General features: G+C 45.8%; 2 protein-coding genes and 1 long non-coding RNA gene across 3 annotated transcripts in view; 2 read left to right on the forward strand and 1 right to left on the reverse strand.

Moving 5' to 3' along the window:
* The first annotated feature begins 643 nt into the window (after nucleotides 1–643).
* On the forward strand, nucleotides 644–3679 carry LOC119862493 (uncharacterized protein K02A2.6-like). Its single transcript, XM_043493963.1, is given in 2 exon segments — nucleotides 644–1301; nucleotides 2437–3679. Coding segments are annotated over 2 exon segments (1392 nt in total). The 3' UTR covers nucleotides 3171–3679.
* Nucleotides 3680–12636: 8957 nt separating this feature from the next.
* LOC122456104 lies at nucleotides 12637–14752 on the forward strand. The gene is made up of 2 exons (XR_006274771.1): nucleotides 12637–12933; nucleotides 14409–14752. It is a non-coding gene; the product is annotated as an uncharacterized LOC122456104 (long non-coding RNA).
* The window catches only part of LOXL1 (lysyl oxidase like 1), a 38026-nt gene continuing 36356 nt past the window's right edge, over nucleotides 14219–15888 (reverse strand). The window contains exon 7 of the mRNA XM_038419615.2: nucleotides 14219–14680. Within this exon, the coding sequence (XP_038275543.1) occupies nucleotides 14674–14680 (7 nt within the window). The 3' untranslated portion in view covers nucleotides 14219–14673. The remainder of the gene's footprint in view (nucleotides 14681–15888) is intronic.

A 15888-nucleotide genomic window follows, 5' to 3' on the forward strand; every position in this document is an offset into this window, starting at 1 on the left:
GTCCCATTTTTCCCCAAAACCACTGGTAATCGCTGAAAGATATAGGTTCCACAAAAGAAACCAAAAAGAAGATGAAACAGTTGTACAATTTGTAGCAACTTTAAAAAGGCTAGCAGAACACTGTGAATTTAAGGAGATGTTAAATGATGCCCTGAGTGACAGGTTCATGTGTGGCCTGTACAGTGAAACTATACAGAAGTGCCTATTGACAGAGGCTCAGCTTACCTTACAGAAGGCTGTTGATATTGCGGTCTCCATGGAACTGGCTACAAAGGAGGCGCAATACATGGGTGCATCCCCTAGGGTGCATAAAGTGTCACAAGAACCTACCCACAAAACTGTGCAGAGTCAGGAATGTTACTGCTGTGGTAAGCTGGGTCACCAGGGATCAGAATGCTGGTGTAAGGACCTGGTGTGTTGACATTGTGGCAAAAAGGGACACGCTGAGTGGGCCTGTAAACAAAAGAAAAAGAGGCCTGTGGTCTGGCTGACAAAAAAGGGGAACCTGCAAACCTTAGAGCAGACCCTGGATGACCAAGGTGACACCTCATCGCAAGAAGAAAAGCCACTCCACGTTTTGTCTTTGGCAGTGGGCTCACATGAATAGTGGGTAACCCCGCTGTTGGACGGCAAACCTATACGCATGGAACTGGACACCGGTGCAGCTGTCTCGCTGGTCTCCGAGACTGTGTATAAAGGAAAGCTACAGCATCTTCTGCTTAAGGCAACAAAAACTGTTCTGAAGACATATATGGGAGAAGCTGTGCCCATGTTGGGCATTACTGATGTTAACGTGGAACTCAATGGACAAGCTGTTAAATTGCCACTGTTTGTGGTGAGAAGTAATTATCCAGGTTTAATGGATAGGTCTTGGCTTCGGAAGATTCAGCTGACCTGGGCAGAAGTGCACCGAATGACTAAAGAAGAAACCAGTCTGATTGCTATGCTAAGGAAACATGCTGTTGTTTTTGGAGAGGATCTGGGAAGTATGAAGGGAATCACTGTGACATCGAACCTTAAACCTGACAGTCAGCCAAAATATCTGAAAGCCCGAACTGTGGCATATTCCATCAGGCTGAAAGTTGAAGCAGATCTGGAGCGCCCGGTCAACAATGGAGTCCTAATACCAGTTACCCATAGGCCATGGGCCACTCCTATCATTCCAATAGTGAAGAAAGATGGCTCCCTCCGGATTTGTGGTGAATTTAAAGTCACTGTCAACTCAGTGTTGTATGCAGAGCAATACCCGCTTCGCCACATTGATGACCTCTTCGTGGGCCTGGCTGGGGGACAAAAGTTCAGTTAGATTGATCTGAGTCAAGTGTATTTACAGATGCACATTGATGAAAAGTCCCAATAGTTGATGAGTATTGTGACTCATAAGGGGCTTTATCGATACTGTCTCCTACCCTTCAGAATAACGTCTGCTCCCACCCTGTTCCAGAGGGCTATGGATCAGATGCTGTGTGGCTTGCCAGGAGTTCAGTGCTATCTGGACGACATCCTGGTCACTGGAAGGAATGAAGAGGATCACTTAAAGAATTTAGAGGTTACCCTACAAAGACTGGAAGAGTATGGCCTACGAGTCTGCAAAGACAAGTGTGAATTCTTCCAGCCCTCTGCTGAATATTTGGGACACATCATTGATGCTGCGGATCTTCATAAGGCTATTGTGGAGGCTCCCCCGCCTTGAAATGTTAGCCATCTGCGCTCGTTTCTAGGACTATTGAACTATTATGGAAAGTTCATCTCACAGTTAATCACACTGCTAAACCACTTCACGAACTCCTTGGGCAGAACAAGACCTGGAAGTGGACTGAAACCTGTAATGTTGCATTTAACAAAGCTAAGGATGCACTGCTAAATTCTGAAGTTCTAACGCACTTTGATCCATCCTTACTCCTATAATTGGCCTGTGATGCCTTCCCTTATGGAGTGGGAGCAATCGTGTCACACATTATGCCTTCGGGAGAAGAAAGACCTATTGCTTTTACTTCATGCATGCTAAGCAAAGCAGAAACTAACTATGCCCAAATTGAATGTGAGGCGTTGGGAATCATTTTTGGAATTCAGAAGTTTCATCAGTACCTGTTTGGGTGGAAGTTTACTCTTCTTACAAATCATCAACCTCTGACGTCACAGGCATTTCCTCATTAGCTGCTAGTCGTATGCAACATTGGGCATTGTTACTTTCAGTGCACACATATGAAATCAAATATTGGAAATCCACTTTGCACGGCAATGCAGATGGTCTCTCAAGGTTGCCTTTGCCAGTCAGACATCAAGATACTACCCAAAAGGAAATCTTCTACTTTGAACACATAGAGAATACACCCATCACTGCTACTCAGATAAAAAAGGCAACTCGCGTTGACACAGTATTGTCCCAAGTTATGGACCTGGTGATGCATGGAAAATCATGACCAACCTCTCCAGTCTCACCCAACCTGGTTACCTACATATCCAGGAGGATGGAGTTATCAATCCAATCTGGTTGTTTGTTGTGGTGGAGACGTGTCATTATCCCACCACCACTGAGATCACAGATGTTAGAAGAGCTACATTCTGGTCACTGTGGAATAGTGCGCATGAAGGAAATTGCATGAAGCTATTTTTGGTGGCCTGGATTGGACAGTGCTATAGAAGAGAAGGCAAGAGCTTGTATGTGATGCCAGGGTGTCAGGAATGCACCCCAGTGGGCGCTGCTACAACCATGGGACTGGCCTGAAAACCCATGGCAACGTATTCATGTTGACTTCGCTGGCCCCCTTGAAGGAAGCATGTTCTTGGTGGTGGTAGATGCCCATTCTAAATGGCCAGAAGTCTCTATAATGCAGTCCACTACTGCAGAGAGTACTATCCAAAAACTACAGGGACTCTTTAGTTGTTTTGGTCTACCAGAACAACTTGTAAGTGACAACGGACCGCAGTTTGTCTCTCAGGAGTTTCAAAATTTTATGAAGGCAAATGGGATATACCACATCACTTCAGCTCCATATACGCCATCCACCAATGGATTAGCTGAAAGATTTGTGCAGACAATGAAACAAGCTTTGAAATCAGCAAGGGGACAACACTCCATTCAAAAGCGTCTGGATACCTTATTTTCCGACAGAAACACACCTCACGCTATGACCAAGGCATCCCTAGCCTTTCTAATGATGAGATGACAGCTGCACACTTACTTTGATCTGCTGAAACCTTCTGAACCCAGACAAATTGTGCAACATCAGCAGCAATATCAAATCAGCAGACATGCACCCAGAGCAAAAGACTGAACCTTTAGCTCGGGACAGCCAGTTTTGACTTGGAATTATACTTCTAGAGCTAAATGGGTCCTTGCCACGATCATCACTCAAACAGGACCTGTTTCCTACACAGTCCGGACTGCAGAGAATCTCACCTGGCAGTGACATGTAGATCAGCTGTTGCCAGGTCATGCCAGTCCTCAGGACACATCTTCAGTTGAGTTGTCTGACTTCACCTTTTCTGGTGAGACACCAAATCAAGAATCACCTGTTCCTGACTGTTCTTCTCCATTGCTGCCGGCGTCTGAGATGCCCCCTTGCCCGGAACAAGCTGATACCACCTCCTCACCCGTTCGCGCTACAAACCCTGAGCCCATTGTCAGGCCTGCACCCAAGATACTTTTGGGTGCAACAACACCAGAAGTTCACCGTAATCCACCTAGAGATTGAAGACCTCCTCAGTGGCTGGATCTTTAGCGAATGCGAACCCACGGTTATGGGGCAAAATAATCCCCGGGGTTTAGCCTGGAATGGAGGCAGTCGACCCTCCTTCTCTAGTTTAGTGTTTGTTTTATTTAGGGGATGTTCTTATTAAGGGGGGAGGAATATGTTGTGTATTTGGTTGTCATGGTAATAACACCTTGTTGTTGCTATGGCAACTGAGTTAGATTATTAGGGGATAGCCAGTTTTGGCTGGTTTGCTTAGTTCAGTGTGTGGAAATAAGTGGCTGCTTTCATGGCTCACAGCTCTCTGTGTCTCAAGTGATTTCTTCCTAAAACTGCTGCCCCCAAGGATACAACACTTGGGGTCCATATTTAAGTGCAAGTAGAATAATGAGTAGCAAATACTCTTGTTTGCACCTGGTTAACTTTCTGACTACAGGTCTTGGGATGAAAAACAGCCAGTTCCTTAAAAAAACAAGCAATCATGAATAAAATAGCAAGATGTAGGCATGGTGGATGCAAACTGCTCTTTGGAATTCATACCAATGTTCACCAAGACTGTTTTGCAGGGTTCAATCAGTTCTACTTAAAAGGATTTGCTATAAGTTCTCTCCCCACTGCTTCACCCAAGCTGCATTGGTTTGCTTTGAGATGGACTGTGACGATGTAGTGATGGGGCACTGCCCTGCAGCAATTTCTGGGTAGGGTTTTGTGTGTGTTTGTTGAGTGGGCAGCTTTGAGGCTGTGTTCCCATTGGCATAGAAATGCACATTGGGTAGCAAGACAGTGGACATGCTGCAAGCTCTAGTGCCCCAGGTCTAGGCCAGGAGTAGAATTCCAGTATGACCCACACCGGCCTTCTTTATGAGGCAAATCATGTGACTTGGCTGGCCAGGGTGGACCCCGAATGTTTCTAAGATGGAAGGTAAAGTAACAATAGGCCAAGCCTTACCCAACGCTTAACCCAACTTTTTTGAACTTGAGGTTTTACATTTTCCTTTTTACATTTCCTCCTGACCCCTGCGCATCCTACTTTCTGGCGGGGATCAAAAGCAAAACAAGGGCTCTGCTCACCACATTTATGGCCTAGTGGAAACCACATCTTGGGAGAGATTCTCAGCATATTTCTAGACTGCAGTGGTTCTGCTGTACTTGTGGCTGTTTACTCATATCAGCCCTCTCAAGCTTTGCCTATCTCTGCTCTGCAGGCACGCTGAGAACAGGGGGATTGGAACCAGTTGCAAACCAAAATAGACTAGAATGCCCATGCACACAGTAAGAAAAGGAGTACTTGTGGCACCTTAGAGACTAACAAATGTATTTGAGCATGAGCTTTCGTGAGCTACAGCGCACTTCATCGGATGCATTTGGTGGAAAATACAGTGGGGAGATTTATATACACACACAGAGAACATGAAACAATGGGTTTTATCATACACACTGTAAGGAGAGTGATCACTTAAGATGAGCCATCACCAGCAGGGGGGGGGGGGAAAGGAGGAAAACCTTTCATGGTGACGAGCAAGGTAGGCCATTTCCAGCAGTTAACAAGAACATCTGAGGAACAGTGTAGGGTGGGGTGGGGGCGGGGAGAAATAACATGGGGAAATAGTTTTACTTTGTGTAATGACTCATCCATTCCCAGTCTCTATTATAGATCTTTTCATAGATACTAAGGTCAGAAGGGACCATTCTGATCATCTAGTCCGACCTCCTGCACAGCGCAGGCCACAGAATCTCACCCACCCACTCCTATGAAAAACCTCACCCATGTCTGAGCTATTGAAGTCCTTAAATCATGGTTTAAAGACTTGAAAGAGCAGAGAAGCCTCCCTCAAGTCAACCAAGCCCCATGCTACAGAGGAAGGCGAAAAACCTCCAGGGCCTCTCCAATCTGCCCTGGAGGAAAATTCCTTCCTGACCCGAAATATGGCAATTAGCTAAACCCTGAGCATATGGGCAAGATATTCAAGCCTAAGTTAATTGTATCCAGTTTGCAAATTAATTCCAATTCAGCAGTCTCTCGCTGGAGTCTGTTTTTGAAGTTTTTTGTTGAAGGATAGCCACTCAAAGGTCTGTAATCAAGTGACCGGAGAGATTGAAGTGTTCTCCAACTGGTTTTTGAATGTTATAATTCTTGACGTCTGATTCATGTCCATTTATTCTTTTATGTAGAGACTGTCCAGTTTGACTAATGTACATGGCAGAGGGGCATTGCTGGTACATGATGGCATATATCACATTAGTAGATGCGCAGGTGAACGAGCCTCTGATAGTGTGGCTGATGTGATTAGGCCCTATGATGGTGTCCCCTGAATAGATATGTGGACAGAGTTGGCAACGGGCTTTGTTGCAAGGATAGGTTCGTGGGTTAGTGGTTCTGTTGTGTGGTGTGTGGTTGCTGGTGAGTATTTGCTTCAGGTTGGGGGGCTGTCTCTAAGCAAGGACTGGCCTGTCTCCCAAGATCTGTGAGAGTGAGGGGTCGTCCTTCAGGATAGGTTGTAGATCCTTGATGATGTGTTGAAGAGGTTTTAGTTGGGGGCTGAAGGTGATGGCTAGTGGCGTTCTGTTATTTTCTTTGTTGGGCCTGTCCTGTAGTAGGTGACTTCTGGGTACTCTTCTGGCTCTGTCAATCTGTTTCTTCACTTCAGCAGGTGGGTATTGTAGTTGTAAGAATGCATGATAGAGATCTTGTAGGTGTTTGTCTCTGTCTGAGGGGTTAGAGCAAATGTGGTTATATCGTAGAGCTTGGCTATAGACAATGGATCGTGTGGTATGATGTGGATGAAAGCTAGAGGCATGTAAGTAGGAATAACGGTCTGTAGGTTTCCAATATAGGGTGGTGTTTATGTGACCATTGCGTATTAGCACCGTAGTATCCAGGAAGTGGATCTCTTGTGTGGACTGGTCCAGGCTGAGGTTGATGGTGGGATGGAAATGGTTGAAATCATGGTGCAATTCCTCAAGGGCTTCTTTTCCATGGGTCCAGATGATGAAGATGTCATCAGTGTAGCGCAAGTAGAGTAGGGGCATTAGGGGACGAGAGCTGAGGAAGCGTTGTTCTAAGTCAGCCATAAAAATGTTGGCATACTGTGGGGCCATGCGGGTACCCATCGCAGTGCCACTGATTTGAAGGTATACATTGTCCCCAAATGTGAAATAGTTATGGCTGAGGACAAAGTCACAAAGTTCAGCCACCAGGTTAGCCGTGACATTATCGGGGATACTGTTCCTGACGGCTTGTAGTCCATCTTTGTGTGGAATGTTGGTGTAGAGGGCTTCTACATCCATAGTGGCTAGGATGGTGTTTTTAGGAAGATCACCAAAGGATTGTAGTTTTCTCAGGAAGTCAGTGGTGTCTTGAAGATAGCTGGGAGTGCTGGTAACGTAGGGCCTGAGGAGGGAGTCTACATAGCCAGACAATCCTGCTGCCAGGATGCCAATGCCTGAGATGATGGGGCATCCAGGATTTCCAGGTTTATGGATCTTGGGTAGCAGATAGAATACCCAAGGTCAGGGTTCTAGGTGTGTGTCTGTGCGGATTTGTTTTTGTGCTTTTTAAGGGAGTTTCATGAGCAAATGCTGTAGTTTCTTTTGGTAACTCTCAGTGGGATCAGAGGGTAATGGCTTGTAGAAAGTGGTGTTGGAGAGCTGCCTAGTAGCCTCTTGTTCTTATTCCGACCTATTCATCATGATGACAGCACCTCCTTTGTCAGCCTTTTTGATTATGATGTCAGAGTTGTTTCTGAGGCTGTGGATGGCATTGTGTTCTGCACGGCTGAGGTTATGGGGCAAGTGATGCTGCTTTTCCACAATTTCAGCCCAAGCACGTCGGCGGAAGCACTCTATGTAGAAGTCCAGTCTCCTGTTTCGACCTTCAGGAGGAGTCCACCCAGAATCCTTCTTTTTGTAGTGTTGGTAGGAAGGTCTCTGTGGGTTAATATGTTGGTCAGAGGTGTGTTGGAAATATTCCTTGAGTCGGAGACATCGAAAATAGGATTCTAGGTCACCACAGAACTCTATCATGTTCGTGGGGGTGGAGGGGCAAAAGGAGAGGCCCCGAGATAGGACAGATTCTTCTGCTGGGCTAAGAGTATAGTTGGATAGATTAACAATATTGCTGGGTGGGTTACGGGAACCACTGTTGTGGCCCCTTGTGGCATGTATTAGTTTAGAAAGTTTAGTGTCCTTTTTCTTTTGTAGAGAAGCAAAGTGAGTGTTGTAAATGGCTTGTCTAGTTTTTGTAAAGTCCAGCCATGAGGAAGTTTGTGTGGAAGGTTGGTTCTTTATGAGAGTATCCAGTTTTGAGAGCTCATTCTTAATCTTTCCCTGTTTGCTGTAGAGGATGTTGATCAGGTGGTTCCACACTTTCTTTGAGAGTGTGTGGCACAAGCTGTCAGCATAGTCTGTGTGGTATGTAGATTGTAATGGATTTTTTACCTTCAGTCCTTTTGGTTTAATGTCCATCTGTTTGCATTTGGAGAGGAAGATGATGTCTGTCTGTATCTGTACGAGTTTTTTCATGAAGTTGATAGATTTCCACTCTATATGGCTAAATTCAGTGCCTTGCATAATGACAGGTTTCAGAGTAGCAGCCATGTTAGTCTGTATTCGCAAAAAGAACAGGAGTACTTGTGGCAGCTTAGAGACTAACCAATTTATTTGAGCATAAGCTTTCGTGAGCTATAGCTCACTTCATCGGATGCATTTGGTGGAAAATACAGTGGGGAGATTTATATACACACACAGAGAACATGAAACAATGGGTTTTATCACACACACTGTAAGAAGAGTGATCACTTAAGATGAGCCATCACCAGCAGCAGGGGGGGGAAAGGAGGAAAACCTTTCATGGTGACGAGCAAGGTAGGCCATTTCCAGCAGTTAACAAGAACATTTGAGGAACAGTGCGGGATGGGGTGGGGGGGAGCAATAACATGGGGAAATAGTTTTACTTTGTGTAATGACTCATTCATTCCCAGTCTCTATTCAAGCCTAAGTTAATTGTATCCAGTTTGCAAATTAATTCCAATTCAGCAGTCTCTCGCTGGAGTCTGTTTTTGAAGTTTCTTTGTTGAAGGATAGCTGAAGTGAAGTGAAGAAACAGATTGACAGAGCCAGTAGAGTACCCAGAAGTCACCTACTACAGGACAGGCCCAACAAAGAAAATAACAGAACGCCACTAGCCATCACCTTCAGCCCCCAACTAAAACCTCTCCAACGCATCATCAAGGATCTACAACCTATCCTGAAGGACGACCCCTCACTCTCACAGATCTTGGGAGACAGGCCAGTCCTTGCTTACAGACAGACCCCCAACCTGAAGCAAATACTCGCCAGCAACAACACACCACACAACAGAACCACTAACCCACGAACCTATCCTTGCAACAAAGCTGTTGCCAACTCTGTCCACATATCTATTCAGGGGACACCATCATAGGGCCTAATCACATCAGCCACACTATCAGAGGCTCGTTCACCTGCGCATCTACTAATGTGATATATGCCATCATGTACCAGCAATGCCCCTCTGCCATGTACATTGGCCAAACTGGACAGTCTCTACGTAAAAGAATGAATGGACACAAATCAGACATCAAGAATTATAACATTCCAAAACCAGTCAGAGAACACTTCAATCTCTCCGGTCACTCGATTACAGACCTGAGAGTGGCTATCCTTCAACAAAAAAAACTTCAAAAACAGACTCCAAGAGAGACTACTGAATTGGAATTAATTTGCAAACTGGATACAATTAACTTAGGTTGAATAGAGACTGGGAATAGATGAGTCATTACACAAAGTAAAACTATTTCCCCATGTTATTTCTGCCCCCCACCCCACCCCCCACTGTTCCTCAGATATTCTTGTTAACTGCTGGAAATGGCCTACCTTGCTCGTCACCATGAAGGGTTTTCCTCCTTCCCTCCCCCCCCCCGCTGCTGCTGATGGCTCATCTTAAGTGATCACTCTCCTTACCGTGTTTATGATAAAACCCATTGTTTCATGTTCTTTGTGTGTGTATATAAATCTCCCCACTGTATTTTCCACCAAATTCATCCGATGAAGTGAGCTATAGCTCACGAAAGCTTATGCTCAAATAAATTGGTTAGTCTCTAAGGTGCCACAAGTACTCCTTTTCTTTTTGCGAATACAGATTAACACGGCTACTACTCTGAAACATGTACACAGTGTGTCTGTGTACCACTGCCCTCTAGTGGATGGCATCAGAACTGCTTTGAGTGAGTATTATGATGAATCTGCCTACTGGCTGAAGGCCCAGATCTGATGAACGCCCTACTATAGCAAATGAAAAGTCTCCTTTAGCTTAGGGAGTAGAGGCCTGTGTCTATGGCGCAGGAGAAGCTGAGTCCTCTCCCTGCTTATGGCTGTGAAGTCCAGGCATCCATGGGGTACGTCAGAGGTGACAGACCTTTGGCTGGAGGAAAGAAGAGAGGTTGACTGCACCAGTGCCGCCCAGAGGATTCAGGGCGCCTGGAGCAAAGCAATTTTGCGGGCTCCATCCATAAAAATAAGTTAGTTTTGGTGTCCCGAGCGGCGAAGAAAAAAAAAAGAAAAACCCAAGTCAAGCTGCCGAAGAAAGAAGAGGACAGGAGTACCCGCCACCAAATTGCCGCAGAAGACTGAAGTGGAGCGATCGAGCTGCCGCCAAAGTGCCGCCGATGAGGAAGAGAGGGACTGAAAGACCCGATGCTGAATTGCCGCCAAAATTGCCCCTGCCCTGTCTGTGGGGCCTGGGGCCTGGGAGCAAATTGCTCCACTTGCCCCCACCCTGGGTGGCCCTGGACTGCGCCCAATGATCCATGGAGAGAGCAAAAATGAAGAAGAGTGGGGTCTCCTGATACCTTTACCCCACTCCCCTCCTCAGGGAAAGAAGCCAAGATTTCTTCCTCCCGTGGTCTGCCTAGGAGGGGAGATAGAGGGAGTGGAGAGCACTGGAGCATGGGTGGAAACAGGAAGAGCAGCAGCATTGAATTATGGGGCAGTCTCTTTTTTCCAGATTGGGGATTAATTTAGGTCTGGGGGAGGGTGCGGGGGGAGGGATGGGCATGGCCGGATTGGAACCTGTTGAGATTGCACTGGGTCTGTGCAACACCTCCAGAATGGTCCTAGAGCCATGCAAGATGCATGGTGGCACAAAGCATCCATCAGGTGACTCTGCTGTGGAGGTAGCATGGAGATCAAGCTCACATGATGCCAGCAATCAATTCCTTCTGGCTCCAGTGCTGACAGCAACGTGCAGCCCCCAGGTGGCTCTGTTCCAGTTCTCACTACTTTGCTCAAGACTACCCCGAGACAGGCCCAGAACAAAATCCAGAGCCAAACTCCCCTGAACTTTGGGAAGGTTGAGACCTAAAGCCAAACATTGCTGCTTGAGCCCATCTCTAAACGTAATGCAGAGGAGCCTCTCCAGAGTCACTGATAAGTGGATTCCTCATTTTCATTCCTGATCCAGCATGGAAGGGAAGTGGGGGGGGGGGAAGTGTGGAAGTGGGGGCCATTCATGTCACATCAGGCAGATGGTTAAGAAATCAGCCCAGGGTAGCTCTAGTCCTTTAACAGCTCTGCTAGTCATTGCCATATAGTATAGCATCAGATACAATGAAAAAGAGCACTTGGTACCTCAATAATAATGCTAATTTCCTGCTTCATAGTGATTGAAAAAGGATTTTATTTCATTGGTTGGCTCACAAATATAGCTGCACTGTATAACCTGTAATAGCTTTAAACCTTTCACTGATCACTTATGGGTTCATTAAGCTACTCAGTACTGTTGTGGTGCAAGACCAAAAGCCTCGGTTCTGATTCACAAAGGCTGAGTCCAGATCCAAAGTTATGGGGGGACAGGGTATTGTTTGGTTCCGGGGCTTTGTTCTGAGGCCCACCCTCTCCTCCGTTATGGAGCCTGGGGAAATATAACACCATATGAAGGTGCAGCTGTCCTTGCAATAGTATTACTTAGGGTATATCTACACTGCAAGAGCTGTGCACAGCCTAGCATAACCTACCTAGCTTGAATCCAACTAGTGCAGGTAACAACAACCAGAAAGACAATGCAGCATGGGCTAGGAAGCTGAGTACATACCCAGGGCTCATGCTGGGGTTGTACACCTGCCCTGTGCTGTTTTCATTGCTATTGTTAGCCATTCTAGCTGGATTCATGCTAATTCCGTAGACTAGCCCTGCACAGCTTTTGTGGTATAGACATATCCTGGGGGGTATTTAATGCAGTACCCCTTAGCATAGTCACACTGAATTTACTTACTCCAGCCTTGGAGTAGGAAGGACCTAGCTGCCTGGGAGCACAGGGTACCTGAAGCAGCGCAGTGCTGGGGAAGGGCAACAGGAGCTGTGGAGCTCCAGTTGCGGCCTTGTTAAAGGTGCAGCCCGGGGATAGGCAGAGGCAGCTGGTTCAATCCCCTTGCCAATGATGAATGGCCATTACAGACTGCAGTTTGTCCAAGAGAAAGGGGGCTAGATGACGACTGACAGTAGCCACTGAGGCAAGGTGGGCATAGGGGGAGGGGGTTCCCCTGGGAGGGGAGACCCAGAGTGTGGGGGCACTGCTGCAGGGCAGCACTGCAAGGAAAGGGGCACTGGGGACTGGGAGGGACACGGGCCTGGGACAGGAGGGACACTGGCCAGCAGAAGGCGCTCTGAGTGCTGGAATTGAGCTAATTCCCGGGTGACCAGCAGGAGGTGCCACGTTGGTGAGTCAGCGACTTGCTACAGGATTACTCTGAAAACACCCACAGCCAGTCTTTCAGGTACAACAATGAAGAACTCAGACGGGGCTGATGACCCATCAGCAAAGAAAATGGACTGTGGAATAGTTTAATATTCCTGTAGGCGTTTTGACCAGCCTGTAAGCAATGGCTGCTATAACACTGCAAGGTCATGTGACCAGACTACATGTCTCTGGACTCCAGATGTTAGTATTTTTCCACAGATTGGGCTGGGAACCAAGTTTTAAAACAAAGGGTTCCCACCATATGCTAAAGCTATATAAGGCAATGGAGTGACCTCATCTGTTGTTCTTCACTCCCCACATGAAAAGACTCCTGGAAACATCTGAGGAACAAAGACTGAACTGGAGGAAGTGCTGGACCCAGGCTAAAGGGATTTCTAGCCTGTGTATGAAGACCTGAGAAACCCAAGATGTAAAGCTAATGCAGCTTGTGCCTTAAGAATCTACAAATCTGTACCATTAATTAGGGTGAGAATCTGCTATTCATATCCAATCTGTCTAGGATAATAAGCTTAGGTTGTGTTTTTGTTTATTTGCTAGGTAATCCACTGTAATCTGTTTGCTATCCCTTATAATCACTTAAAATCTATCTTTTGTAATTAATAAATTTATTTTATGTTTTAATCTAAATCAGTTTGGAATGAGTTTGGAATGAAGTGCGTAGGAATCTTAGCTCAGATAGGCTGTTGTATATTCCTCTCCACATTGAGGGGGGGAGTGGCGAAATCTATGAGCTTATGCTGTAGTTCCCTGTGCAGCGCAAAACAGTATAATCTTGGGTTTATGCTCCAGAGGGGGGTTGCGCTCCTGGGGAGCTGAGAGTTACTTTGACTTTAGCCTTTCTACTGTTGGTTTGTGCAGTGGCTAGTCAGAGGCCCTGCATGTAACTGCAGCCGGGTGTGTTCCTACCTCTGTATATGCTAGTGAAAATGTAAGCCCATGTCTACAGCTTGTCACAGCAGTACAGTGTGAGAGGGAGCCCAGGCTTGTGGGTCAGAGGGCTCAGAGGTACCCCAGTTCCAGGTGGCACCCCATGGGGAGCCTGTCACAATCCCCCTGCCCTGTTGGTGTTTGGATTCACAATGCTATAGGGAAAAGTTTAACACTAATTTTTAAAAAATTATAAAACAACCTGATGTGATGATGATTTTTCTTTTAAATTATAAACTAAAATATTTCCAGTCATATTAGGTATTTTTAATCCCTTCTGGCTTTTTAAACAAAATATAAATACTCAGTTGATAGCATCCCTTTAAAGTGAATAAAAATTAAAACTCTCTGACAGATTCTGATCTCACGTTCACCAATGTAAATCAGGAGTAACCCCTCTGACTGTGACGTCAGTACTAAGTGACATTGCATTGCTTTACTTAAGTTGTAAATTCTTTGGACCAGTTTGTTGTTCTGTATCTGAACAGCACCTAGCACAATGGGGCCTGGGTCCATGACTTGTAGCATTACAGGTACTGAAAGAAGATTTTAGCCCTAGAGATTTGGCTAAACATTGGGTGTCCTAAAACAGAACAATTTGGGCTTGATTTCAGAGCCCTGAATACCCATTATTCCAGCTGAAGGCAATGGGAACTGCAAGTGCTCAGTACCTCTGACTATCAGACCCTAGAAGTCTTAGACTGGGCATGCAGGAACGTAGAGAAAACCATAGGTCGCATTTGAAACTTTTCACCTTAATTCCTATTTGGAGTGTGTTGGTGTCAGATTATAAATAATAAAATACACCCAGATTACACCTGTATTCTTACTGTGAGGCTGGGGGCTAGGATTTGTAATGTCACTGGCAAACCTGCACAAAAATACAGCCCCATATTGTACAGCAGGGCACAGTTTAGACTATAAAGCTATCTACCGATATAGCATGTAATCTACAGATATTGGTAGTGCCTGGTACAGTAATAACTCTTGTTTTATTTAACCTAAATCATCAGAAAACTCCACTTGGAAACAGAGAAAAGCCCCAAAGACTGAAGAAAAGTTAAGTATAAAAATATTTAAAATAATCACTCTCATTTCCCTCATGTTCTTAAAATTGAGAAATACTTTTTTTGTCTCCAGGGGCTGCTGGAATGGAGAAACGTCTGATGCCCCACTGTATCGTGCACCTCGGAAGCTGACATCTCAAATGCCATCTTGAAAGCATTGAATTTGGGTTGGGAGGTGGGGTCAGGTGTCATGCACCCCTTCCTGTGTGGATCACGACCTGCAAGGGGAAAATAAGAGCACTCAGCAGGTAGATTGGTTGGAAAATGCTCATTATTTTTAGGAAGGGGGGGGGGAGTCCTGTGTCATCTCTGTCCCTCCACCCCTTATTATGGCAAACATGCATTTAGTCAAAATTTTCAATCTTTGAAAACCAAAAACTAAACTGAAAAACTAAAATGTTTACTGGAAATGTGCACAGAAAATCTGCAATAATAATGACCAAAATTAATATTTTAATTTTTGGTCAAAAAGCTAATTTCCACTGAAAAAAAAGTTTCAGTGGAAAAATTAAAGTAACTTTATTGTGGCTTCTTATGTGAAGGGAGGGGTAGCCCAGCTAAGGTTCAGCTGTCAACTAGCACAGCCACCATGGCCCAGATCCTGAAAAGGAGTTAGGCATCAGAAAGCTACAGAACAATCTGGAAATCCCAGATCCCATAAAATACAGCCTGGTCTTCCCTGGGATCTGGAGGACCTATGGATGAAACCTTGGCCCCACTGAAATCAATGGCAAAGCTCCTACTGATGTTAATGGGGGCAAGGATTTCAGCATGTGAGTTTATTTGAAATCCACAACTCGTAGAATGCCAGCAAGGCATCCTGTCCCACTGTGGCATGGAGTACTGGCGGAGGAAACAGCTCCCAGAACCCCTAGCAGTGCCTGGCAGGAATCCCCTCCCCCCCCGCCTTTTAAGGCTACGTGATGTCTAATACAAGTAAAGGCAGGCAGTGCCCCCCTCCCTGCTAGAGCCCACAGTCCTCCCCTCCAGTGGTTTGGCTGGCCATGGGAGTTGTTTTTTTTTTCCATTCAGGACCAAGCATTAGCCAGTTGCAAAATATATTTTTTATGAGAAAATGTAAAGAAAAATAAATTAATTTTTTCCCCTCTTGGTTACTGTATCCAAACCAACTACTGTCACTCGGCTATTATGGGAGAACTTCACAGGAGCAGTCCTGTTTGTGCTGGTTTCCCTAGCTGTGTGCTTACGGTGTTCTCAGAGATACCACAGTGCTTCTCAAACATGCACGGAGAGGGCTGCGATGCGACCACAGCAGGGGAAGAACTCACACTGATGATAGCTACTCACTGCATTTCGACATGGTTCCTCAGCCTGAGCCCCTCTTCCCACCTTACCTGAGTAGGGGCAACCTTGGGCTGAGGAGGGGCATGGTGAGGGATGGTGGGCCTGCAGGCAGGATGCAACA

Source organism: Dermochelys coriacea, chromosome 10 (genome assembly GCF_009764565.3).
Source record: "Dermochelys coriacea isolate rDerCor1 chromosome 10, rDerCor1.pri.v4, whole genome shotgun sequence".
Classification (NCBI taxonomy): domain Eukaryota; kingdom Metazoa; phylum Chordata; order Testudines; family Dermochelyidae; genus Dermochelys; species Dermochelys coriacea.